Source organism: Coregonus clupeaformis, chromosome 24, assembly GCF_020615455.1.
Source record: "Coregonus clupeaformis isolate EN_2021a chromosome 24, ASM2061545v1, whole genome shotgun sequence".
Taxonomy (NCBI): domain Eukaryota; kingdom Metazoa; phylum Chordata; class Actinopteri; order Salmoniformes; family Salmonidae; genus Coregonus; species Coregonus clupeaformis.
Window position 1 is genome coordinate 42,108,015 of NC_059215.1, and position 19,212 is coordinate 42,127,226.

The 19,212-nt window shown below is 46.8% G+C and overlaps 2 protein-coding genes across 3 annotated transcripts in view; one reads left to right on the forward strand and one right to left on the reverse strand.

The window, feature by feature from the left end:
- The first annotated feature begins 6,589 nt into the window (after positions 1-6,589).
- Positions 6,590-9,978, forward strand: LOC121537290 (interferon regulatory factor 4-like). Its single transcript, XM_041844960.2, has 7 exons — positions 6,590-6,827; positions 6,945-7,030; positions 7,202-7,253; positions 7,349-7,447; positions 8,612-8,998; positions 9,146-9,264; positions 9,583-9,978. Exons 1-7 carry the CDS (start codon positions 6,590-6,592, stop codon positions 9,637-9,639), a joined length of 1,038 nt encoding a protein of 345 aa, XP_041700894.1. The 3' UTR covers positions 9,640-9,978.
- Positions 9,979-10,127: 149 nt separating this feature from the next.
- Positions 10,128-19,212, reverse strand: part of LOC121538553 (serine/threonine-protein kinase fray2) — a 29,675-nt gene continuing 20,590 nt past the window's right edge. Inside the window, exons 1-3 of one of the 2 annotated variants that reach the window (XM_041846681.2) lie at positions 18,025-18,716; positions 12,639-14,459; positions 10,128-12,389 (exon numbers count right to left, since the gene is read on the reverse strand). In XM_041846681.2, coding sequence (XP_041702615.2) covers positions 11,913-12,389; positions 12,639-14,318 — 2,157 coding nt within the window. In that variant the 5' untranslated portion in view covers positions 14,319-14,459; positions 18,025-18,716 and the 3' untranslated portion in view covers positions 10,128-11,912. Of the gene's footprint in view, positions 12,390-12,638; positions 14,460-18,024; positions 18,717-19,212 lie in introns of those variants that run through there. The other variant, XM_041846680.2, reaches the window with a different exon arrangement.

Genomic DNA, 19,212 nt, shown 5'->3' on the forward strand with positions numbered 1-19,212 from the left:
TCTGACACTTGATGACCCCATGCCATACATATACACACACAATCAAGCACGCAGACGACGCATACACACTTGCTCCTCTACTCTGAGCTTCTCTAAGCTGGACATAGGGAAAGGGAGACCTGCCCTCTGGTGGGGAAGATCGTGTGTGTGTGTATCTGTGTGTAATATGAGCTCAACGGTCCTTGTTCTTGTACTTTCGGTAGGCCAGACATTCACAATGACATTGGCCGTGTCCAAATAGGCATTTTGGGTATGCAAAAATAAAATGTTTTATAGTATGTGAGATGTAGAAGATTTAGTATGCTTTAAATACCAGGATGTCATACTTGTCAAACCCTGATCTGATTCACCTGTCTTGTGCTTGTCTCCACCCCACACCAGGTGTCTCCTATTTTCCCAATTTTCCCCTGTGTATTTATACCTGCATTTTCTGTCTGTCTGTTGCCAGTTCGTCTTGTTTTGCCAGGTCTTACCAGCATGTTTCCCGTTTCTCCAGTTCTCTAGTTCTTGTTTTCTAGTCTTCCCAGTTCCGACCTTTCTGCCTGCCCTGACCCTGAGCCTGCCTGCCGTTCTGTCCCTTATTGACTCTGCCTTGGATTACGAACCTCTGCCTGGCCTCGACCTGCCCTTTGCCTGCCCCTTGGTTTATAATAAATATTCTGAGAACCGAACTATCCGCCTTCTGTGTCTGCATCTGGGTCATATCCTGAGTCGTGATGATACTCTTTTCGACTTTTCATCTAATAGAACTTGCTGCACATTTTTGAGGAAGATAATCGTTTTTCCAGACTGTTTGACAACAGTTAATAATCAGATAAGGTGACGCACAGTACCAAAATGAACCAATGGCGGGAATCAACGCAACTGCGCATTAGATTAAGCTTTCTCAGAATGGATGAGCCTAGTATGTTAAAATGTGTTGCTTACTGCACTTGTTTTTACTGAAGTGTACGTTCTAAATGGTATGTAGTACGATTAGTACACACTATGCAGTTTAGGTAAATAGTAGGCAAGCCAGATTTCGGACAAGGCTTCTTCAGTTGGTCTGAATGAAGGTATTGCTTCTTCTTTTTCATTGCTGGTAGTTAAAAGAGCAGCAGGAGGAGGATAACAACCCTCTTAATTCACACTTTCACTTTCACATGGAATTTGTGTTATCAGCTTTCAGTGTGTGGCAAGTTAGATCTTAGCCAATCAGAGCCAGTATACTGTGTGTGTGTGTGTGTGTGCTTGCACCTTTAAAGGTGATTTCCTATTTATTTTTAAACAAAATGATAAATATACCGTAGAAACACAACGATTCACATAAAGGTGAGATAGCCTCCTAAAGAGTTTAAGGAATATGAATACTGAGACAGCCAAGGAAAAAAGAGTAAAGAGCAATTTTAATGTTCTTGGAATGCACTCCATATCTATTTCTCAACAAGAATGAATTCACTGTAGATCAAATCAGATATATATTTTGTGTGCTAATTTGTTGTGACGTTGTCTGATTGTATTTCTTTGCATCAGAGGCTAAATTAATCTTCATTGTTACCACTGTGGTTAAAAACAGGAAACTAAACCTATAGAAGACAGAGAAACATGCGTACACACCCGTACCCACAAACCCTCCCCTCTTAACATTTTAAAGGAAGTGTGTATTGCCAGGCTATGATTGTGAAACAACATGACTACTCAACATGACAGATGTGGTGACCAGGGTCTATTGCACATTAATCTCAGGGGGTAGAGGGGTCCCCTCAATCCAATCTGAGGGGCTTCTTCTGTCAAACTCTCTCCTCTCATGTCATCTCAGTACTTCTTCACACAGACAGGGGGAGGAGTGAGAGGCACAATTTCTCACAGGACAGCCTTTAACTACTAAAAATGTATTTCAATGTTTTCAGTTACTTTCAACCAAGCTACGGCTTGTTCACTGCAGTGAATATCGGATAAATATTGAATACATTGAATGGATGAGCCTAGTATGTTAAAATGTGTTGCTTACTGCACTTGTTTTTACTGAAGAGTACGTTCTAAATGGTATGTAGTACGATTAGTACACACTATGCAGTTTAGGTAAATAGTAGGCAAGCCAGATTTCGGACAAGGCCAACTCCACATTATTCATTACGAGATGAAGTTGAGGTTTAGGGTTTAGTGAATGATTTGTCCCAAATACAATGCTTTTCGTTTTGGAAATATTTAGGACTAACGTATTCCTTGCTACCCATTCTGAAACTAACTGCAGCTCTTTGTTAAGTGTTGCAGTCATTTCATTTGCTGTACATTTACATTTTACATTTTAGTCATTTAGCAGACGCTCTTATCCAGAGCGACTTACAAATTGGTGCATTCAACTTATGATAGCCAGTGGGACAACCACTTTTTTTGGGGGGTGTTCAAGGATTACTTTATACTATTCCAGGTATTCCTTAAAGAGGTAGGGTTTCAAGTGTCTCCGGAAGCTGGTCAGTGACTCCGCTGTCCTGGCGTCGTGGGGGAGCTTGTTCCACTATTGCGGTGCCAGAGCAGCAAATAGCTTTGACTGGGCTGAGCGGGAACTGTGCTTCCTTAGTGGTAGGGGAGCTAGCAGGCCAGAGGTGGATGAACATAGTGCCCTTGTTTGGGTGTAGGGTCTGATCAGAGCCTGAAGGTAAGGAGGTGCCGTTCCCCTCACAGCTCCGTAGGCAAGCACCATGGTCTTGTAGTAGATGTGAGCCTCAACTGGAAGCCAGTGGAGTGTGCGGAGGAGCGGGGTGACAGGAGAGAACTTGGGAAGGTCGAACACCAGACGGGCTGCAGCGTTCTGGATAAGTTGTAGGGGTTTAATGGCACAGGCAGGGAGCCCAGCCAACAGCGAGTTGCAGTAATCCTGACGGGAGATGACAAGTGCCTGGATTAGGACATGTACCGCTTTCTGTGTAAGGTAGGGACGTACTCTGTGAACGTTGTAGAGCATGAACCTGCAGGACTGGGTCACCGCTTTGATGTTAGCGGAGAACGACAGGGTGTTGTCCAGGGTCACGCCAAGGTTCTTTGCACTCTGGGAAGAGGACACAATGGAGTTGTCAACCGTGATGGCGAGATCATGGAGCGAGCAGTCCTTCCCCGGGAGGAAGAGCAGCTCCGTCTTGCCGAGGTTCAGCTTGAGGTGGTGATCTGACATCCACACTGATATGTCTGCCAGACATGCAGAGATGCGATTCGCCACCTGGTTATCAGAAGGGGGAAAGGAGAAGATTAATTGTGTGTCGTCTGCGTAGCAATGATAGGAGAGACCATGTGAGGATATGACAGAGCCAAGTGACTTGGTGTATAGAGAGAATAGGAGAGGGCCTAGAACTGAGCCCTGGGGGACACCAGTGGTGAGAGCACGTGGTGCGGAGACAGATTCTCGCCACGCCACCTGGTAGGAGCGACCTGTCAGGTAGGACGCAATCCAAGAGTGAGCAGCGCCGAAGATGCCCAACTCGGAGAGGGTGGAGACGAGGATCTGATGGTTCACAGTATCAAAGGCAGCGGATAGGTCTAGAAGGATAAGAGCAGAGGAGAGAGAGTTAGCTTTAGCAGTGCGGAGAGCCTCTGTGACACAGAGAAGAGCAGTCTCAGTTGAATGACCAGGCTTGAAACCTGACTGGTTTGGATCAAGAAGGTCATTCTGAGAGAGATAGCAAGAGAGTTGGCTAGAGACGGCACGCTCAATAGTTTTGGAGAGAAAAGAAAGAAGGGATACTGGTCTGTAGTTGTTGACATCGGAGGGATCGAAGGAATTTATTTTTAGGAGGGGTGCAACTCTCGCTCTCTTGAAGACGGAAGGGACATGGCCAGCGGTCAAGGATGAGTTGATGAATGAGGTGAGGTAATGGAGAAGGTCTCCGGAAATGGTCTGGAGAAGAGAGGAGGGGATAGGGTCAAGCGGGCAGGTTGTTTGGCGGCCGGACTTCACAAGTCGCAAGATTTCATTTGGAGAGAGAGGGGAGAAAGAAGTCCCATAGGGTAGGGCAGTGTGAGCAGGACCAGCAGTGTCATTTGACTTAATAAATGAGGATCGGATGTCATCCACAGAGGGAGGAGGGAGGGGGAGGAGGAGGAGGATTCAGCAGGGAGGAGAAGGTGGCAAAGAGCTTCCTAGGGTTAGAGGCAGAGGCTTGAAATTTAAAGTAGTCGAAAGTGGCTTTAGCAGCGGAAACAGAGGAAGAGAATGTAGAGAGGAGGGAGTGAAAAGATGACAGGTCCGCAGGGAGTCTAGTTTTCCTCCATTTCCGCTCGGCTGCCCGGAGCCCTCTTCTGTGAGCTCGCAATGAGTCGTCAAGCCACGGAGCAGGAGGGGAGGACCGTGCCGGCCAGGAGGATAGGGGACATAGAGAGTCAAAAGATGCAGAAAGGGAGGAGAGGAGGGTTGAGGAGGCAGAATCAGGAGAGGAGAAGGATTTAGCAGAGGGAAGAGATGATAGGATGGAAGAGGAGAGAGTAGTGGGAGAGAGAGAGTGAAGGTTGCGACGGCGCATTACCATCTGAGTAGGGGCAGAGTGAGTAGTGTTGGAGGAGAGCGAGAGAGAAAAGGATACAAAGTAGTGGTCGGAGACTTGGAGGGGAGTTGCAGTGAGATTAGTAGAAGAACAGCATCTAGTAAAGATGAGGTCAAGCGTATTGCCTGCCTTGTGAGTAGGGGGGGACGGTGAGAGGGTGAGGTCAAAAGAGAAGAGGAGTGGAAAGAAGGATGAAGAGAGAAATGAGTCAAAGGTAGACGTAGGGAGGTTAAAGTCACCCAGAACTGTGAGGGGTGAGCCATCCTCAGGAAAGGAACTTATCAAGGCGTCAAGCTCATTGATGAACTCTCCAAGGGAACCTGGAGGGAGATAAATGATAAGGATGTTAAGCTTGAATGGGCTAGTGACTGTGACAGCATGGAATTCAAATGAGGAGATAGACAGATGGGTCAGGGGAAAAAGAGAGAATGTCCACTTGGGAGAGAAGAGGATTCCTGTGCCACTACCCCGCTGACCAGATGCTCTCGGGGTATCCGAGAACACATGGTCAGACGAGGAGAGAGCAGTAGGAGTAGCAGTGTTTTCAGTGGTAATCCATGTTTCCGTCAGCGCCAAGAAGTCGAGGGACTAGAGGGTAGCATAGGCTGAGATGAACTCTGCCTTGTTGGCCGCAGAACGGCAGTTCCAGAGACTGCCGGAGACCTGGAGCTCCACGTGGGTTGTGCGTGCAGGGACCACCATGTTAGAGTGGCAGCAGCCACGCGGTGTGAGGCGTTTGTATAGCCTGTGCGGAGAGGAGAGAACAGGGATAGACAGACGCATAGTTGACAGGCTACAGAAAATGGCTACAATAATGCAAAGGAGATCGGAATGAAATGAACTAAACATCTGGGAAAGCGAGAGAGCGGGGCCTCCCTCACTTACGTTACACTGAAACACCCAAATATAACTCTCCCAACTTCCACCTCAGAAACTATAATTGTTGTAAACTACAGCGGTTCAATGTTTTCTAGGAATAGACTAGCTTAGTTTTTTCAGCTAGCTAACTTGGTACAGTATTCTTCAGTGAAAACCGTCCAGGGCACCGAATCCTATGACGCCACAGCCAACTAGCATGCCAGCCTCCAACAACATGGTTTAGCACCAATACTCGGCCACAACAAACCACCAGTGTGTCAACACGCCAAGCAGATCATTCGTGTCCGTGTCATGCCCATATAAATAACAGTGCATGTGAAGAGTTTGTGTTTTTTTTAAATCAGAAATTATTGCTTATGGTTACCTTCATGTGTGTGTAAAATACTGTTCTCAGATTTTAATTAATAGATTTTAGATGTTTATGAAAATGTTTTTTTTTGTTGTTGCTGGAATTGAATGTTCATATCCTGAATATTTATATTTGACTGTGATATGTGATTGTCTCATCTAGCTATCTTAAGATGAATGAATGCACTTGCATAAGTCGCTCTGGATAAGAACATCTGCTAAATGACTAAAATGTCAAATGTAAATGTTATACATCATATAGATTTCATATTACTGTATTAAATGATTTTTTTTATACATTTTTTAAAATGTTGATGTCACAATATATCATTTGTTACATTTGACTGTGTAAAACCTAGCAGTACTACTTATTCTCTGAGAGTGAGGCGGATATATAGGATTTTGTAAATGCTGAAATGAAACCATCAAGTGATAGATCTTAAAGGGAAAGCAAAAGGGGAATGGGATACCTAGTCAGTTGCACAACTGAATGTATTCAACCGAAATTAGTCCTCCGCATTTAACACAACCCCTATGAAATAAATACATGTCTGTCAATGCCATGCCATGATTAGATAGTGAAAAAACACACCAATCTCTTTAATAATTTCTTTAAACAATAAAAGCTGACTTACCAACATTTCTGAAAACGGACATATAGCGTTTTGGAATGAAACTCTTCATATGCTTACACTCAGTCTGTTCATCAGCCACCAACTTATAATTTTTTATTTGGCAGTCATATGTACTCAAATGCTTATTAATATTGTGTGTGTGTGTTTGCGTACCTGTGTGTGTGTGTTTGCTTACCTGTGTGTGTGTGTGTGTGTGTGTGTGTGTGTGTGTGCATGCACACCTTTATATGTTGTGTTTCGATCTACCAGGCGTGGGCAGTGTATAAGGGGAAGTATCGAGAGGGGAGGGACAAGGCAGACCCCACTTCCTGGAAGACTCGTCTCCGCTGTGCCCTCAACAAGAGCACAGACTTCCAGGAGGTCCCAGAGCACAGCCAGCTGGACGTCTCCGAGCCCTACAAGCCCTACTGCATCCAGGCAGAGACAGAGACAGAGACAGGCAGAGACTCAGGTACCAGTAGCCTCCATTTGCAGTCTCATCATTAAGTATGAGTCTAGAGAGCTCAGAGCCCTTTATGGGTTTAAAGTGTGATTAATTACTCTCTAACCCTCCTTCTCTCTCTCTCAGAATCTCTTCAGACTGAGAGTCAGGTGATAATCCAGACCGTGAGCTCCAGTGCTCACCTGAGGAACACCGTCACACACCATCCACAGGTAACGAAATGGTTTTGTCTTCAATTCTGTATGACAGGTGCATAGTTTCTGCCATCTAGAGGATAATGTTTGCAATAACTTTACATTTACATAGGGATGAAGTTTGCACACTTGCACTGAATGTTCCTTAACAAGTCAGATGATTTGCTGTGAATATGTGTGTCCCCTCAGTTTGGCTGCCATAGGGAATCAGAGGCAAGGGATGGAAGAGTCAACCCCAGTGGTCAGTATCAGCCTCCATGTACATGAGACTGGTAGCTGAATAACTGAACAATGTTGAATCAGATATGATATGTGTTTGTGTTCTCTCCCATCTAGGGGGTTTGGACCATGTGTACTACTGTTCCAACACAGGAACTCCCCAGATGGACAGCTCTGCTCCCTTTTCCATATTCAGCCCCACATTACAGATCTCTGGTAAGACAATTACACTGCAGGGTTATTCAAATTTGAGTGGGTTAATGCTTGCTTGATTGATTGATTGAAGGCCCAATGTAGTCAAAAATGTGATTTTCCTGTGTTTTATATATGTTGTGATGTCACGAGAGGCTGTGTCCTGGAGGGACGTTACATCCCCCTGAGGTGGCTGCAAACCCAGACAGCTATGGCTCCATCTGCTGGTATGGTCGGGAACTCCAACCCTCTATGGCCACTCTTCCCACGCAGCTGAAACCAATCAGGAGCTGATGAGCTGAAGGTTTGGGAAGGGGAGAGACACAGTCTCCAAGCTGGGCTCTCTGGAGGACAAGAGTGCTGCACGTCCACTTCCATGAGGAATATAAGGATTTGGAGATACTTACCTTTGGGAAATACTCACCTTTGGATATATGCACCTGTGGAAATACGTGTGGGACATTTGGAAGGACGTTTTGCTGGGTTGGCCACTAGCTGCAACGTGGAAGACAGTAAGACTGGGGAAAAGTTATTTGAGCGAGGGAGAGTTATGATTTTGGATGTGGAAGAGACATCCCTGAACTGTTAACCCTTAAGAGCCACCAGAGAACAGTATTGTGTTATACTTTCGTTAGTTTCCCAAGACCTTTAATAAAATCCTTGTTTTGGTTGAACCTGGTCTCCTTGCACTACTTGAGCAATCCCGCTGAAAGCTGTGTAGCCTCTCGTGACATCACAATGTATATATTTCCACACTATGAGGTTGGAATAATACTGTGAAATAGTAAAAATGATGATAATGCCCTTTTAGTGTAAGAGCTGTTTGATAAGACCGCCTGAAATGTCAGTCTATTTTGATGGGATGGAGTTTTGGCCTGTCTGGTGACATCACCAGGCGGTAAATGAGTTAATAGACCAATAAGAAAGAGAGTTCCAAACCTCACAGCTAGTTTTCAGTTTTCCCCTCCCCACTCAAACCACTCCCAGACAGTTCTAGCAAAATTCTTGCTTTAGAATTGCTCTTTCCTAAGAAGCTATTTTTGTTTATTTTTGACCATTTTAATTGAAAACAATCACAGTAAGGTACTTAATTGTTATCCAGAAATGATATGATATTGAGATAAAAAAGGGCTGCATTTGGACCTTTAATTAGTATGTGTGTGTTTGCTTGGTTGCATCTGTGTCCAGACTTCCGTGTGCGGGTGTGTCTGTTCTACCAGGACCAGCTGGTAGTGGATGTGACCACCAGCACCCCAGATGGCTGTTTCATCCTGCAGGGTCAGGTGCCCCTGGGGAACGAGAGGATCTATGGCCCCTGCACAGCCCAACAGGTTCCCTTCCCCCCTCCAGGGGTCATCCACCTGCCCCCCTGTATCGCTGAGGCCATGGGCCACCTGCTGCCCCACCTGCAGAGGGGCATCCTGGTGTGGGTGGCTCCAGATGGGGTGTTTATCAAGAGGTTCTGCCAGGGCAGGGTGTACTGGAGTGGCCCTCTGGCCCAGCACACAGACAGGCCCAACAAGCTGAACAGAGAGAGGACCTGCAAGCTGCTGAATACACCTATATTTCTGAAGGGTAGGGGCTTTACTAATACAACTTCTGTGTAGCAAACAGATGTGGTATGGTGAGATGGTGAACCTAGCTCCCTATCTATCCCTCTCTTATTCTCTCTCCATCCTTCTCCTTCTGTCTCTCCACCCCTCCCCTTCTCTCTGTCCACAGAGCTCCACGACTATCTCAAGGGGGCGGGACCCAAACCTCGCTATGAGATTGACCTCTGCTTTGGGGAGGAGTTTCCTGACGCGAGCCCCCTGAAAACCAGGAATCTGATCATTGCACAGGTGGCTAATGGGATGGGGTCAGGGGTCACTGTGCATTAGGGATTTCCTGTGCTACAGCAACTGACCCATTGCCTAGATTAGTGAGCCCCATTAGGTCAACGCTGTACAGTATGTTGATTTTGTAATTATGTTTTTAGTCTATACAATGTTATTATATTGTTATATAGTATTAATATGAAAAAAGTTTTTCACTCTATCAATCCAGGTTGTTCCCTGCCAGTTGAGCAGTAAACTGTAGGTATTCTAGCTACCAGCAGAGGTCCTCGTAGTCATAGTCAGTGACAATGTCTTCCTGTCTGTGTGTGTGTTGGTGTGCAGGTCGTGCCCCTGTTTGCTGTCGACCTACTGCAGAGGTGCCAGAGGGTGGGGCCATAGGAGAGACCACGCCTTCACACACACATCACCATGGGGGAGGAGGAAAAGGGTCAGTCACACCCCCTCCCCCAGCGCTGAGGAGACCAGGACCCCTTTCTGAGTAACCCCTTAGTAACATCCCTCCCTGGTACCCCCCTCCTGTACCAGCCTAGCCAGCCATGATAATGGGTGAGTCGAGTCTCGAGACACCCAAAGAGTGTCATTGTAGGCTTACTGTATGCCCTGTAGAAAGCACCATATACCTCAACCTTAGGAGCACAAAGAACAAGACAACACAAGACAGAAAGGAGAAAGTATGCTTGGAACAGATATCTCCCGCATAGGCTGTGTTTACACAGGCAGCCCAATTCTGAACATTTTTTCATTAATTGGTCTTTTGACCAATCAGATCAGCTCTGAAAAGGATCTGATGTGAAAAGATCTGATATGTTTGGTCAAAAGACCAATTAGCGGGAAAAAAAGATCAGAATTCAGCTGCCTGTGTAAACACAGCCATAGCTTTCTTAACGTACAGCAATTTTTTTACAGTTTAATTTTTTTGGTTTGACAAATGTAATCTACAGAGAAAGTCATCATTTTGCCAGTATACAGTATTATAGTTTGACATCTTTCGTCATTATTATCCTCAATTACATTGTGTGAGTAGAGAATGTTTGTACAGTATCTTATTTAATGTGAATAACGGCAGCAATAATCACATTTTACAAACAGCCAGTCTAGTAACTATAACAATGGTTTCATATCCATTGTGGGATTTACGGAACTGTCACAGACGTATAGACCTGCCTATAGATCAGGTTAATCATTACACATCTTTAAACCATTACAAATGATTTAAATTATACACCTTTTCTCTTGTGCCACGAATTAAAAGTTGTAGTATAAGTGCACACTACTTAAATGCTGCCATAGTTTAATGGGAACGTTTCAGTCACCGTCGGTCTTTATGCCATTATTATTAAATGTCATTATATGAGAGTATTGGACATTCTCTTTTTCCTATAACATAATTTGTCCCCTACACCTGTGATAGTACATTGTCTGTGTGTACAACACATTTGATCATGCATGTATGGGGTACGAAGTCACCTCATTCAGTATAAATTTATAAAGCTTTTTTTTATTTTTATAATTTCTAGCGAACATCATATAACAGACTCACAATTTTAAAAATATACAATTTTTATAGCTATAACATTTACAAAGAAAAAAAAAAACAGGTAAGGTTTTTGTTTTTGAAAAACAAACAAACAAAAAAAAAGTTGAAAAAACTAAAGTGAAAGAGTGTGCTGAATCAGAAAAGATACCCGTATCTGAGTTTTAAAATACTTTCAATCGTTTTTCCCTGCGCTCGAACATATACAGTACATGGAGAAACAAAGAGGAACAGAAGGGGTACAGAGTACAGGACAGAGGGGTCAAGTGTGTGTTCACAAAGCATCATGTTCCAACCTGTTATTAGCACCATTACTTTTCCTTTTTTTTTTAAATGGAAAAACACTCTCAGTGTCGAGGCGAGGTGACACAGACCCACCTGTGTGGGAGAGGATTGTCTGTTACGCAATTTTCATTTGTGTTTTTCCTTTTGCTGAGATAATGTTAAGAACATATTGGAGAGCAATACCTTGGCGAACAAGAGATTGACATGACCCCCCCGGTAACGAGAATAGTAAAAAGGCGAAGAGTTGCTGATACATTCATTTACTTTGCCTGCCCAGACCCACTGACCGATGGACTGACTGACTGACTGACAGTCAAACTTCGGCTCAGAAGAAGCGAGAAAATCAAAAACTGAGAACGCATTACGAAAGTGACAATCAGAGAGGTTTAGCATATTTATAGAACATCTGTAATGTAATATATAGTCATATATTTATATATATATATAGAGTTTACCTTCATAACCCTGATTGAAAATCGATACCCTGCAGAAAACACTGTCAGTAAGTAGGCGTGTGGGACAACCATTACAAAAACAGTGTCTCACTAAACGTCTCATTCTGTCACTGTGGAGCTCTCTGGGAGACTGTTACCCCTGTCAGAGGTATGCTAAGCAGAGAGAGGGGGAATGAGGGATGAAGAAAAAGGGGTATAGGCTCATACTTTGGGCAGCAGTGTGGACACAAGTAAAGTTGCATTTTCTTTGTCCTTCCCTGCAACCCTGCCTCGTGGTCTCTCTACTGTGTGGCCATGTGGGTGCTCTAGAGACAAGGAGGGTGTGTTTGTGCTTGCATGTGTGTGTTTTTGTGTGTGTGTGTGTGTGTGTGTAAGCTTTACTGCCGCTTCCTATGCTTGGAGCCGTGAGGTAAATCGGTGGTCTTGTCAGTTCCGGTAGCTTCCGTAGTTCCAGTAGGGGGTAAGAGGTCGGGGGCGGACCATCGCCTCTTGCGTGGGCGTGGCTGCTCCTGGGTGGGGGGGTCTGCAGGGGGTGGAGGGAGAGGAGGAGGGGCGAGAGCAGGGGAGAGATGAGGAAGAGGAGGAGGAGGGGGAGGAGGGGGCATATCCTCCCTGTGTGTGCTGGCCCCCACCCTGGCCCGAGTGTGTGTGCGGTGGCCCCGGGGGGCTGTGCGTGTGTGTGAGTGTGTGTGTGTACGAGGTGTGTGTGAGGGGGTGAGGGCAAGGCAGATGTCTCCCTCGCTGAGTTGGCGGCAGGATAGGCCGTAGAGCTGGGAGGTTCTCTGGGGACAGCAGGAAGACCAGCCGCGGTCCCGCACGAAGAACGGGTACTCCACCAGAACTGTTAGTAACTCCTACACACACAGAACAACAACAACATATTCACAACAGTGCTGGGATATACATCCTTTTTACTAAGGAGAATTATGATTTCAACAATCCTTGTTGTAAGCAAATTTGTCATATGTTTACATGTTTGAGTGATTGGAGAGGATTGCAAACGTTTGCTTAAGTAGTGAATGACCAGTGCCTTTATTATAATATATTGTCTAGAAGTGACTCAGATAGAGAATAGAAATCTAGAAGATAGATGAGCCCCTGACCTGAGTGTTGCGGTCTGTGAGGAGGACCTGCAGGTGGTTGAAGCCGTGTGTGTCACTGGGGGCGATGAGCAGAACGGTGCAGGTGCTCAGGTGGAACTCCGGGGAGGTGTTGGCACTCCTTAGGAAGTCCTCCGTCCTCAGCTCCTCCACACGCTTCAGACGGCCCCCCGCCAGCTCAATCAGAGAACCCTTGGCAAAGTGAGGTAGGAGTGCTGGGGGGTTGTGGTGGGGTTGAGGGGCAGGGGGTGAGGCGGCCGAGTGGGGAAGGAGGGGGGAGGCGCGGGGACGTGAGTACTGCTGCCCAGGGGAAAGGTCTCCGCTGATTTTGTCTCTGTCTCGTTCACTGTCTCTCTCCCTGTTGTCTCTGTCTCGTTCATGTTCTCTCTCCCGGTTGTCTCTGTCTCGTTCATGTTCTCTCTCCCTGTTGTCTCTGTCTCGTTCATGTTCTCTCTCCCGGTCTTGTTCTTGTTTTCTGTCTCGTTCTCTGTCTCGCTCTTGTTCCCTCTCTCTGTCGCTCTCTGTGCCGTGGCTGTTGGGCTGCCCCTGGGGTGAGTGTTGTGAGTTCCTCATGGTGTGCAGGCCGTACTGAGGGCTGCCTGAGGGGCTGTACAGGGGGTAGGGCTGAGCCTGGGGGCTGAGGTGGCTGGGCTGTAGGGTAGAGTACATCGAGCCCAGGGAGTAGTAGATCTGGGCCTTAGCTGGAGAGCCTCCCAGGGGGTCCAGCAGCTCCCCTCTCCCTGCCCGGGGGTCTGCCCGATGTGGCTGGGGCCTGCTAGGGATCAGGGTGAGGGACCCAGGCTTTGGCTTCCCACAGGGGTCCCTTTCCTGCAGAGAGGAATGTGAGTCAGGGCCCTCCGGAGGTAGCGCTCGGGAATCTCGGAAAACTGCAACCGGCTGGGAACGCCCCATGGGATCCTCCTGGTGTCTCCGCCGCCCGTTGGCATGAGAACAGTGGAGGCTGCCACCCAGCCTGGCCCTGCCACTGGGTTCGTTCCCGTACTCTCCTGAGGGGGGCACTACCCTGGAGGCAGAGGCAGTCCTGCTGCCCAGGCCGTCCAGCCCATTGGGCCTCTTGCCCACATACCTGTGTCTGCCCTCAGTCATGGAGAAGTCATGGGGATAGAGGGAGGGCTGGATGAACTGGTGGGATTGGGAAAAGAGAGAGGAGCTGTAGTCCCTTCGGCCTGTGTTGAAATAGGACCACATCTCTCTGGAGTCAGCGGGGAAGGGGCTCTTGAAGGAGGAAGAGGATGAGGAGGGTGGAAGGGGAACGGGGATTTCACCTCGGAGCCATCTGGAATGATGGGGGAGTGGAGCAGGTATAGGATCATCCCTCCAGGAGGGCGAGCCCGACCCCCTCATTTCTCCTACCTGGCCTGGGAGGAAGGGAAGAGGGATGGAGGGGGGGTAGGCCAGTTGCCATGGCAGGGGGAGTGGGATACCAGGGGGTGGGAGGGGGGGTGGGGGAGAGGGTAGCAGACTGTGGGGGTTCGTCAGAGCCCCGTCGCTGCTCTCCCTGCCCCCCTCCCCCCTCCCTGAGCTGCTGGCGGGCCGGGTCCTGAGGGGCGCGGCGGGCGGTTTGAACTCGTCCAGTGGGGGGCGCTGGTCAACCGAGCCCTGCCGGGACTCCCTCTTCTTGGGGGGGAGGCACTCTTTGCCGCGGTCCGGGCTGGGATTCATGGGTGGGCGCCAGTGGCGGCGGGCGGGGGCGGCTAGGTTACATGGGCCTCACGGGAAAACGAGGGCCGCAGAGAGAGGGGAGGGCCTCGACACGACATCACTGTCAGATCACTGACACCCTAGCCCTGAACGACCTATCACCTACACAGAGAGACAGGAGGAGGAGGGAAGAGAGAGAGAGCGAACAAGAGAGGACGGAGATGAAGGGAGATAGCAGAGAGAAAGAGAGATTGAGTGAAGTGTGAACATCTCAGAGTGAAATGTGGACAGTGTGTCAGGCCTAGCTGTCAAGAACTGTTAGGACTAATCAGTCAGTCGTCTCTGATACCCACAAACAAGCAAACGCCAGATACAGATACAGGCAGAGTGATCTACTGTGAAAACAGACAGAGAATGTTCATCTCGCCTGTGCAACATTGTAATCAGGGGTACTCAAGTACTCTTTGAAAAGGTCCAGTCACACAAATTTCCTTGGTGGCAAGGTCCGAATGGATATTGTCATAGTAATAAACCCTCCACCTTACAACCCATTCGACTCCAAACTGTTCAAACTCCTCTTGTTGGCAGAGAGACCATTTTTGAAGTTTTAAAGCAACTTTCCTGCAATTTTACAAATTTTGCCATCGTGCAGAGACAATGTTGCCGTTTTTAAGCTCATTTGCCATTACATTTTAGTCATTTAGCAGATGCTCTTATCCAGAGCGACTTACAATTTTAGTGAGTGCATACATTTTTCATACTGGCCCCCCGTGGGAATCGAACCCACAACCATGGCATTGCAAGCGCCATGCTCTACCAACTGAGATACAGGAGGCCATGGCTTATATGTGTTCATATTATACCAGGGGTCGAAGCCCCACTGAGTTCGTATTTTTTATTAGTTGGGACCCGTGGTCCGTTTTGACCCCGTTCTGGGTCCGGGTCCGGACAGCGGTCCACCTGTTGAGTATGGCTGCTGTAATCCTTTGGAGGTCGGATTGCAAATACAACAACGCAGAATTTACTGAATTGAGCCTGGAGTCTCTGAGGTCAATAGAACTTCAGAAAATCAACCCCCAACCCATTAAAACTACAAGCTTACCAACTCCTGCTCAACGCCTCCAGCTCAAGGGCGTTGTAGTTGCTACACATAATACATAAGTTGTTGGTAATGTGGTGAGAAACTATCCAATTGACTGGTCTCATTCAAGAAGCACGTGAACTCCCACAAGTGTTCTAAAAATACAGCATGCATTGTGCGAACAGTGCAGTTCCGAGGCAGTGCAGCATAGCTGTAAAAACACACTCCCAGCAGGAGACCTTTCATCTCTCTCTCTCTGAGGATTAAATATGGAGATATGGTTTATACTATTCTCACGAAGCGCCTCCCTCACACCCCTGAGGGCTGTTCCTCAATGTCTTATTTACTACTGTACGTACACACACGCACTCACGGAAGGAAAGCCCGCACACACATATATGAATGAAAAATGCGAGGAAGCACAGAAACACACACACACCCCTCAGGCAGCTATGACTCAATCTCACTCCCCCAGCGATGGACAGAGCTGGTCACCACCCACCCTAAACTGAGAGGAACGCTGTTGAAATCAACACAGGAGGTGGTGTGTGTGTGTGTGTGTCTTTGTGTGTGTGTTGATGTGAGAGTATCATTTGTTTCCTTGTATGTATCAGAGCTGAGCAGGCCTGTTTCATTCAGTGTGGAGCGCGTGGGAGTTCCGCTAATTCTTCTCCAAATGTTCTAAATGAGCTGCTTTGATGTGACGGCTCCACTGAGCACAGCTGTTCCTCCCGCCACCGTTACTGCCACCGCCGCACGCCGCCCGCCAGTCCTCCCTGCCACTCACCGCTCGGCTCGTCCGCACGCCTGTCTGCCCCGACTGAACTCTGCCAACTCTCCCCGTCTCGCTACGACACACTGTCGCCATGGAAACTGAGTCCACACAGGGAAGACATGTTACATTGGGATACTCTCTCTGGGGAGAGCCGGGCAAACTGTCGCTCATCAACTACTCAAAGTTCCACAAAAAAAACACTCAAAAAGAGGGTTGGAGCAGAGCGAAGTGGAGTGGAGTGTTCAGCTGTCTCAGTTGAAAGACTGCTGCTTGGTTCAATGTCAATCAATCACTCCATATGGATGAAAGATACACTACTGCAGGCATTGACTTAAGTGTTGAGGGGGTGGTTGGACAGTTTGGGATATACTGGGGCTTGAATTGTGTAGAATTAATGGGAATTGAACCGATTTGTATTGAAAAGCACAACAGACTTCTGTGGAAAATAAGAACAGATTTCTGTGGTGAAGCAACAGCATTTTAGGACAATGCCACTTTGCAATTTAGCCCTTACATGTATTGATATAGATTTTTTAAAAGGTAGAGATAACACTAACTTACTGAAAGAACTAAGGCATCCATGGGAATCCGACATGCACGGGCAACAGCTGAAGTTTTTCACCCTGGAAAGTACCCAAACGCCTCAGGTCTCAGTCCAACTCACCAGTTGCTCACTTCAACAAAGTTTCAGAAATCAATCGTTTCCTGAGACCTAAGCAATTGTGAACTGCGAAATGGTATGTATAGAGTATTGTTGATGGACTGCTAGATATCAAAGTTTATCAGGAAGAAAATATGACTGCTCACTGCTTTAGGACAGTGTTGGTTTGCTTGACAATACACTCTCTGGGGCATGGTTGCAGTGAACAGTGTTCCCCAAAATAACACGGTAATACACCTGTGCCAGCTAATCCCATCAACCAGAGCCAGAAGGAGTAAAGAGGTCAAGTCAAATCAGTTCCAATGTGCCTGTCAGGCTTCCATCCCACAGCAGCGGAGTGACAGGGGAATCATTTAGGCTGATTCTGATGCTCTCTGAGGAGAACCTTTACAGATTCACTCTAAAGCTAAAGAAAACTCCCTCATCTCCCACACAGCAGAGCTGATAAGGCACATGAACACAGACACACACAGACACAGCAACACACAGCCTTATCTCATAGCAGTGTGGTTGGATTATTGTGGTAATTTTTAAAGAACATTGTCAGACCAGTAAGTCTCACTCATTAGAATGAAAGGCACCATCCAAATATGTTGCTTCTACGTACACAGAGCATGTATAATGCATATCAAGAATTACAAAACTGAGAAAATGAACAATTCTAATAAACACAATCAAATATCAACATGCTTTGATGTCATTGAGAAATGTATGAATTGCAAAAGTGACATTTTGAAATATTGGCAAAATGCCTGAAATGCCGCTCATTCTTTCCATCGCTCTTCTCCCTCTCCTCTTCACAGGAGATAAAAGCAGTGTTGTATTAACCTAGTGCCCTGCATGACAATAAGACAGTCCCTCCATTCAGCATCTGACCACAGGGAGGACCCAGAATGACTCACAGCTATTCCACCTCCGCCATAAACAACTTGATCAACAGGTGCGACCATGCTGACATAAGACATACTGTATCTCCACTCCTACTCTGAAACAAGGTCTGTATGAAACTCAGTCAACCCATTTAAATACTTATCACAGATCTGATGTATAAAGAGAGAGTAAAGCATGAACTACAAGGGTCAATTTGCTATGCAGCAGCAAGTAGTCAAATTCATGTACAGCTAAACAACATTTCGACATAAAAAGAGCAGTTGAGAACGCAAGATAACAGATCGTTTGATGGAGTTGTTTGTAATGTAAAGTAACTAACCTTAGAGTGGGCTGTTGACCAGAGTGTTGTCCAGGTGTTGGTGGTTATACATGCTGCAGCCCTCCTGGGTTAAGAACCTCCAGGGGTTCAGGTGCCTCTCCACAGGCTGCTTCCTACTTTACCTCCACAGCGCCAATAGAAACACCAGCAACAGCTACCAGTCACACGCTGCCTCAGAGCTCCGTATATGTGAGAAATAGCACCAGCAAGACCACTGAGAAGCTGCGAGCTTGTGTGTGTCAGCGTGTGTATGTGCGTGAGCGTCTAACTGAGACTGTGTGTTTGTGTGTGTGTGTGTGTAGGGCTGAGGAAATGAGTAATATCTAGCAGTGAGAAACATGTCTGCTATGCAACGCGCCACATAAGCAGACCAGTTGCTGCTACCGCCCACTCGCCTTACTCACTGTGAAAGGGATGGACACACACACACACACACACACACACACATGCATATGCGTACACACTACGATCCTCTTTCTCACACTTCTACACAACTGTGTCTTGTCTTCAATAAGCAAGAGGGAAGAGAGAGGCAGAGAGATAGTTGATGAGTGGGTTGATGAGAGACAAGTGAGGGAAATGGGGGAGTCACATCCCACACACACTCTCAGACCCAGGCTTCAGCTGCTGCTTCTGACTCAAAGCTAGACCTCACATCTCTCTCTGCTAAACACACACACACACACACACACACACACACACACACACACACACACACACACACACACACACACACACACACACACACACACACACACACACTGCCCAAGGAGTGCATTGGAACAGACAGTGGAATGATTCAACCCGTTAGAGACTCATGATGTAGTATTGTGTAAAGGAGTTGCTGAACCATTGTGATGGCAGAGATCAATGATTAAGCCCATTTAGTGTCTGAATTGAAACAGCAGCCATTTAATATTGTTGAGACCCTTACAAAAAAATACACATGAAAAAAACATGTGGTTTTCTGACATATGTATGAACAAATCACATGTGAAAAATGTGCAGCGTAAAAAAAATAAGGGGAAAAGATCACGAGTCAGACACATGGTTTTTGGTCACGTGAACTTTCACATGGATTTAAATTTTTCTATTGACTCAGATACATGGTTTCCCAACATTTCACATGTAATATTCTGTTTCACGTGTGCTTTTGTAAGCAGCAGGATTACAACCCACAGGAGAAGA

What these genes read in the sequence shown, in the direction of transcription:
- LOC121537290 (XM_041844960.2), top strand. Translation starts at nt 6,590, where the DNA reads ATGCACACCTTTATATGTTGTGTTTCGATCTACCAGGCGTGGGCAGTG. An exon ending in CCCCACATTACAGATCTCTG is followed by an intron (nt 7,448 to 8,611) that starts GTAAGACAATTA and finishes ATCTGTGTCCAG; the next exon opens with ACTTCCGTGTGCGGGTGTGT. An exon ending in TACACCTATATTTCTGAAGG is followed by an intron (nt 8,999 to 9,145) that starts GTAGGGGCTTTA and finishes CTCTGTCCACAG; the next exon opens with AGCTCCACGACTATCTCAAG.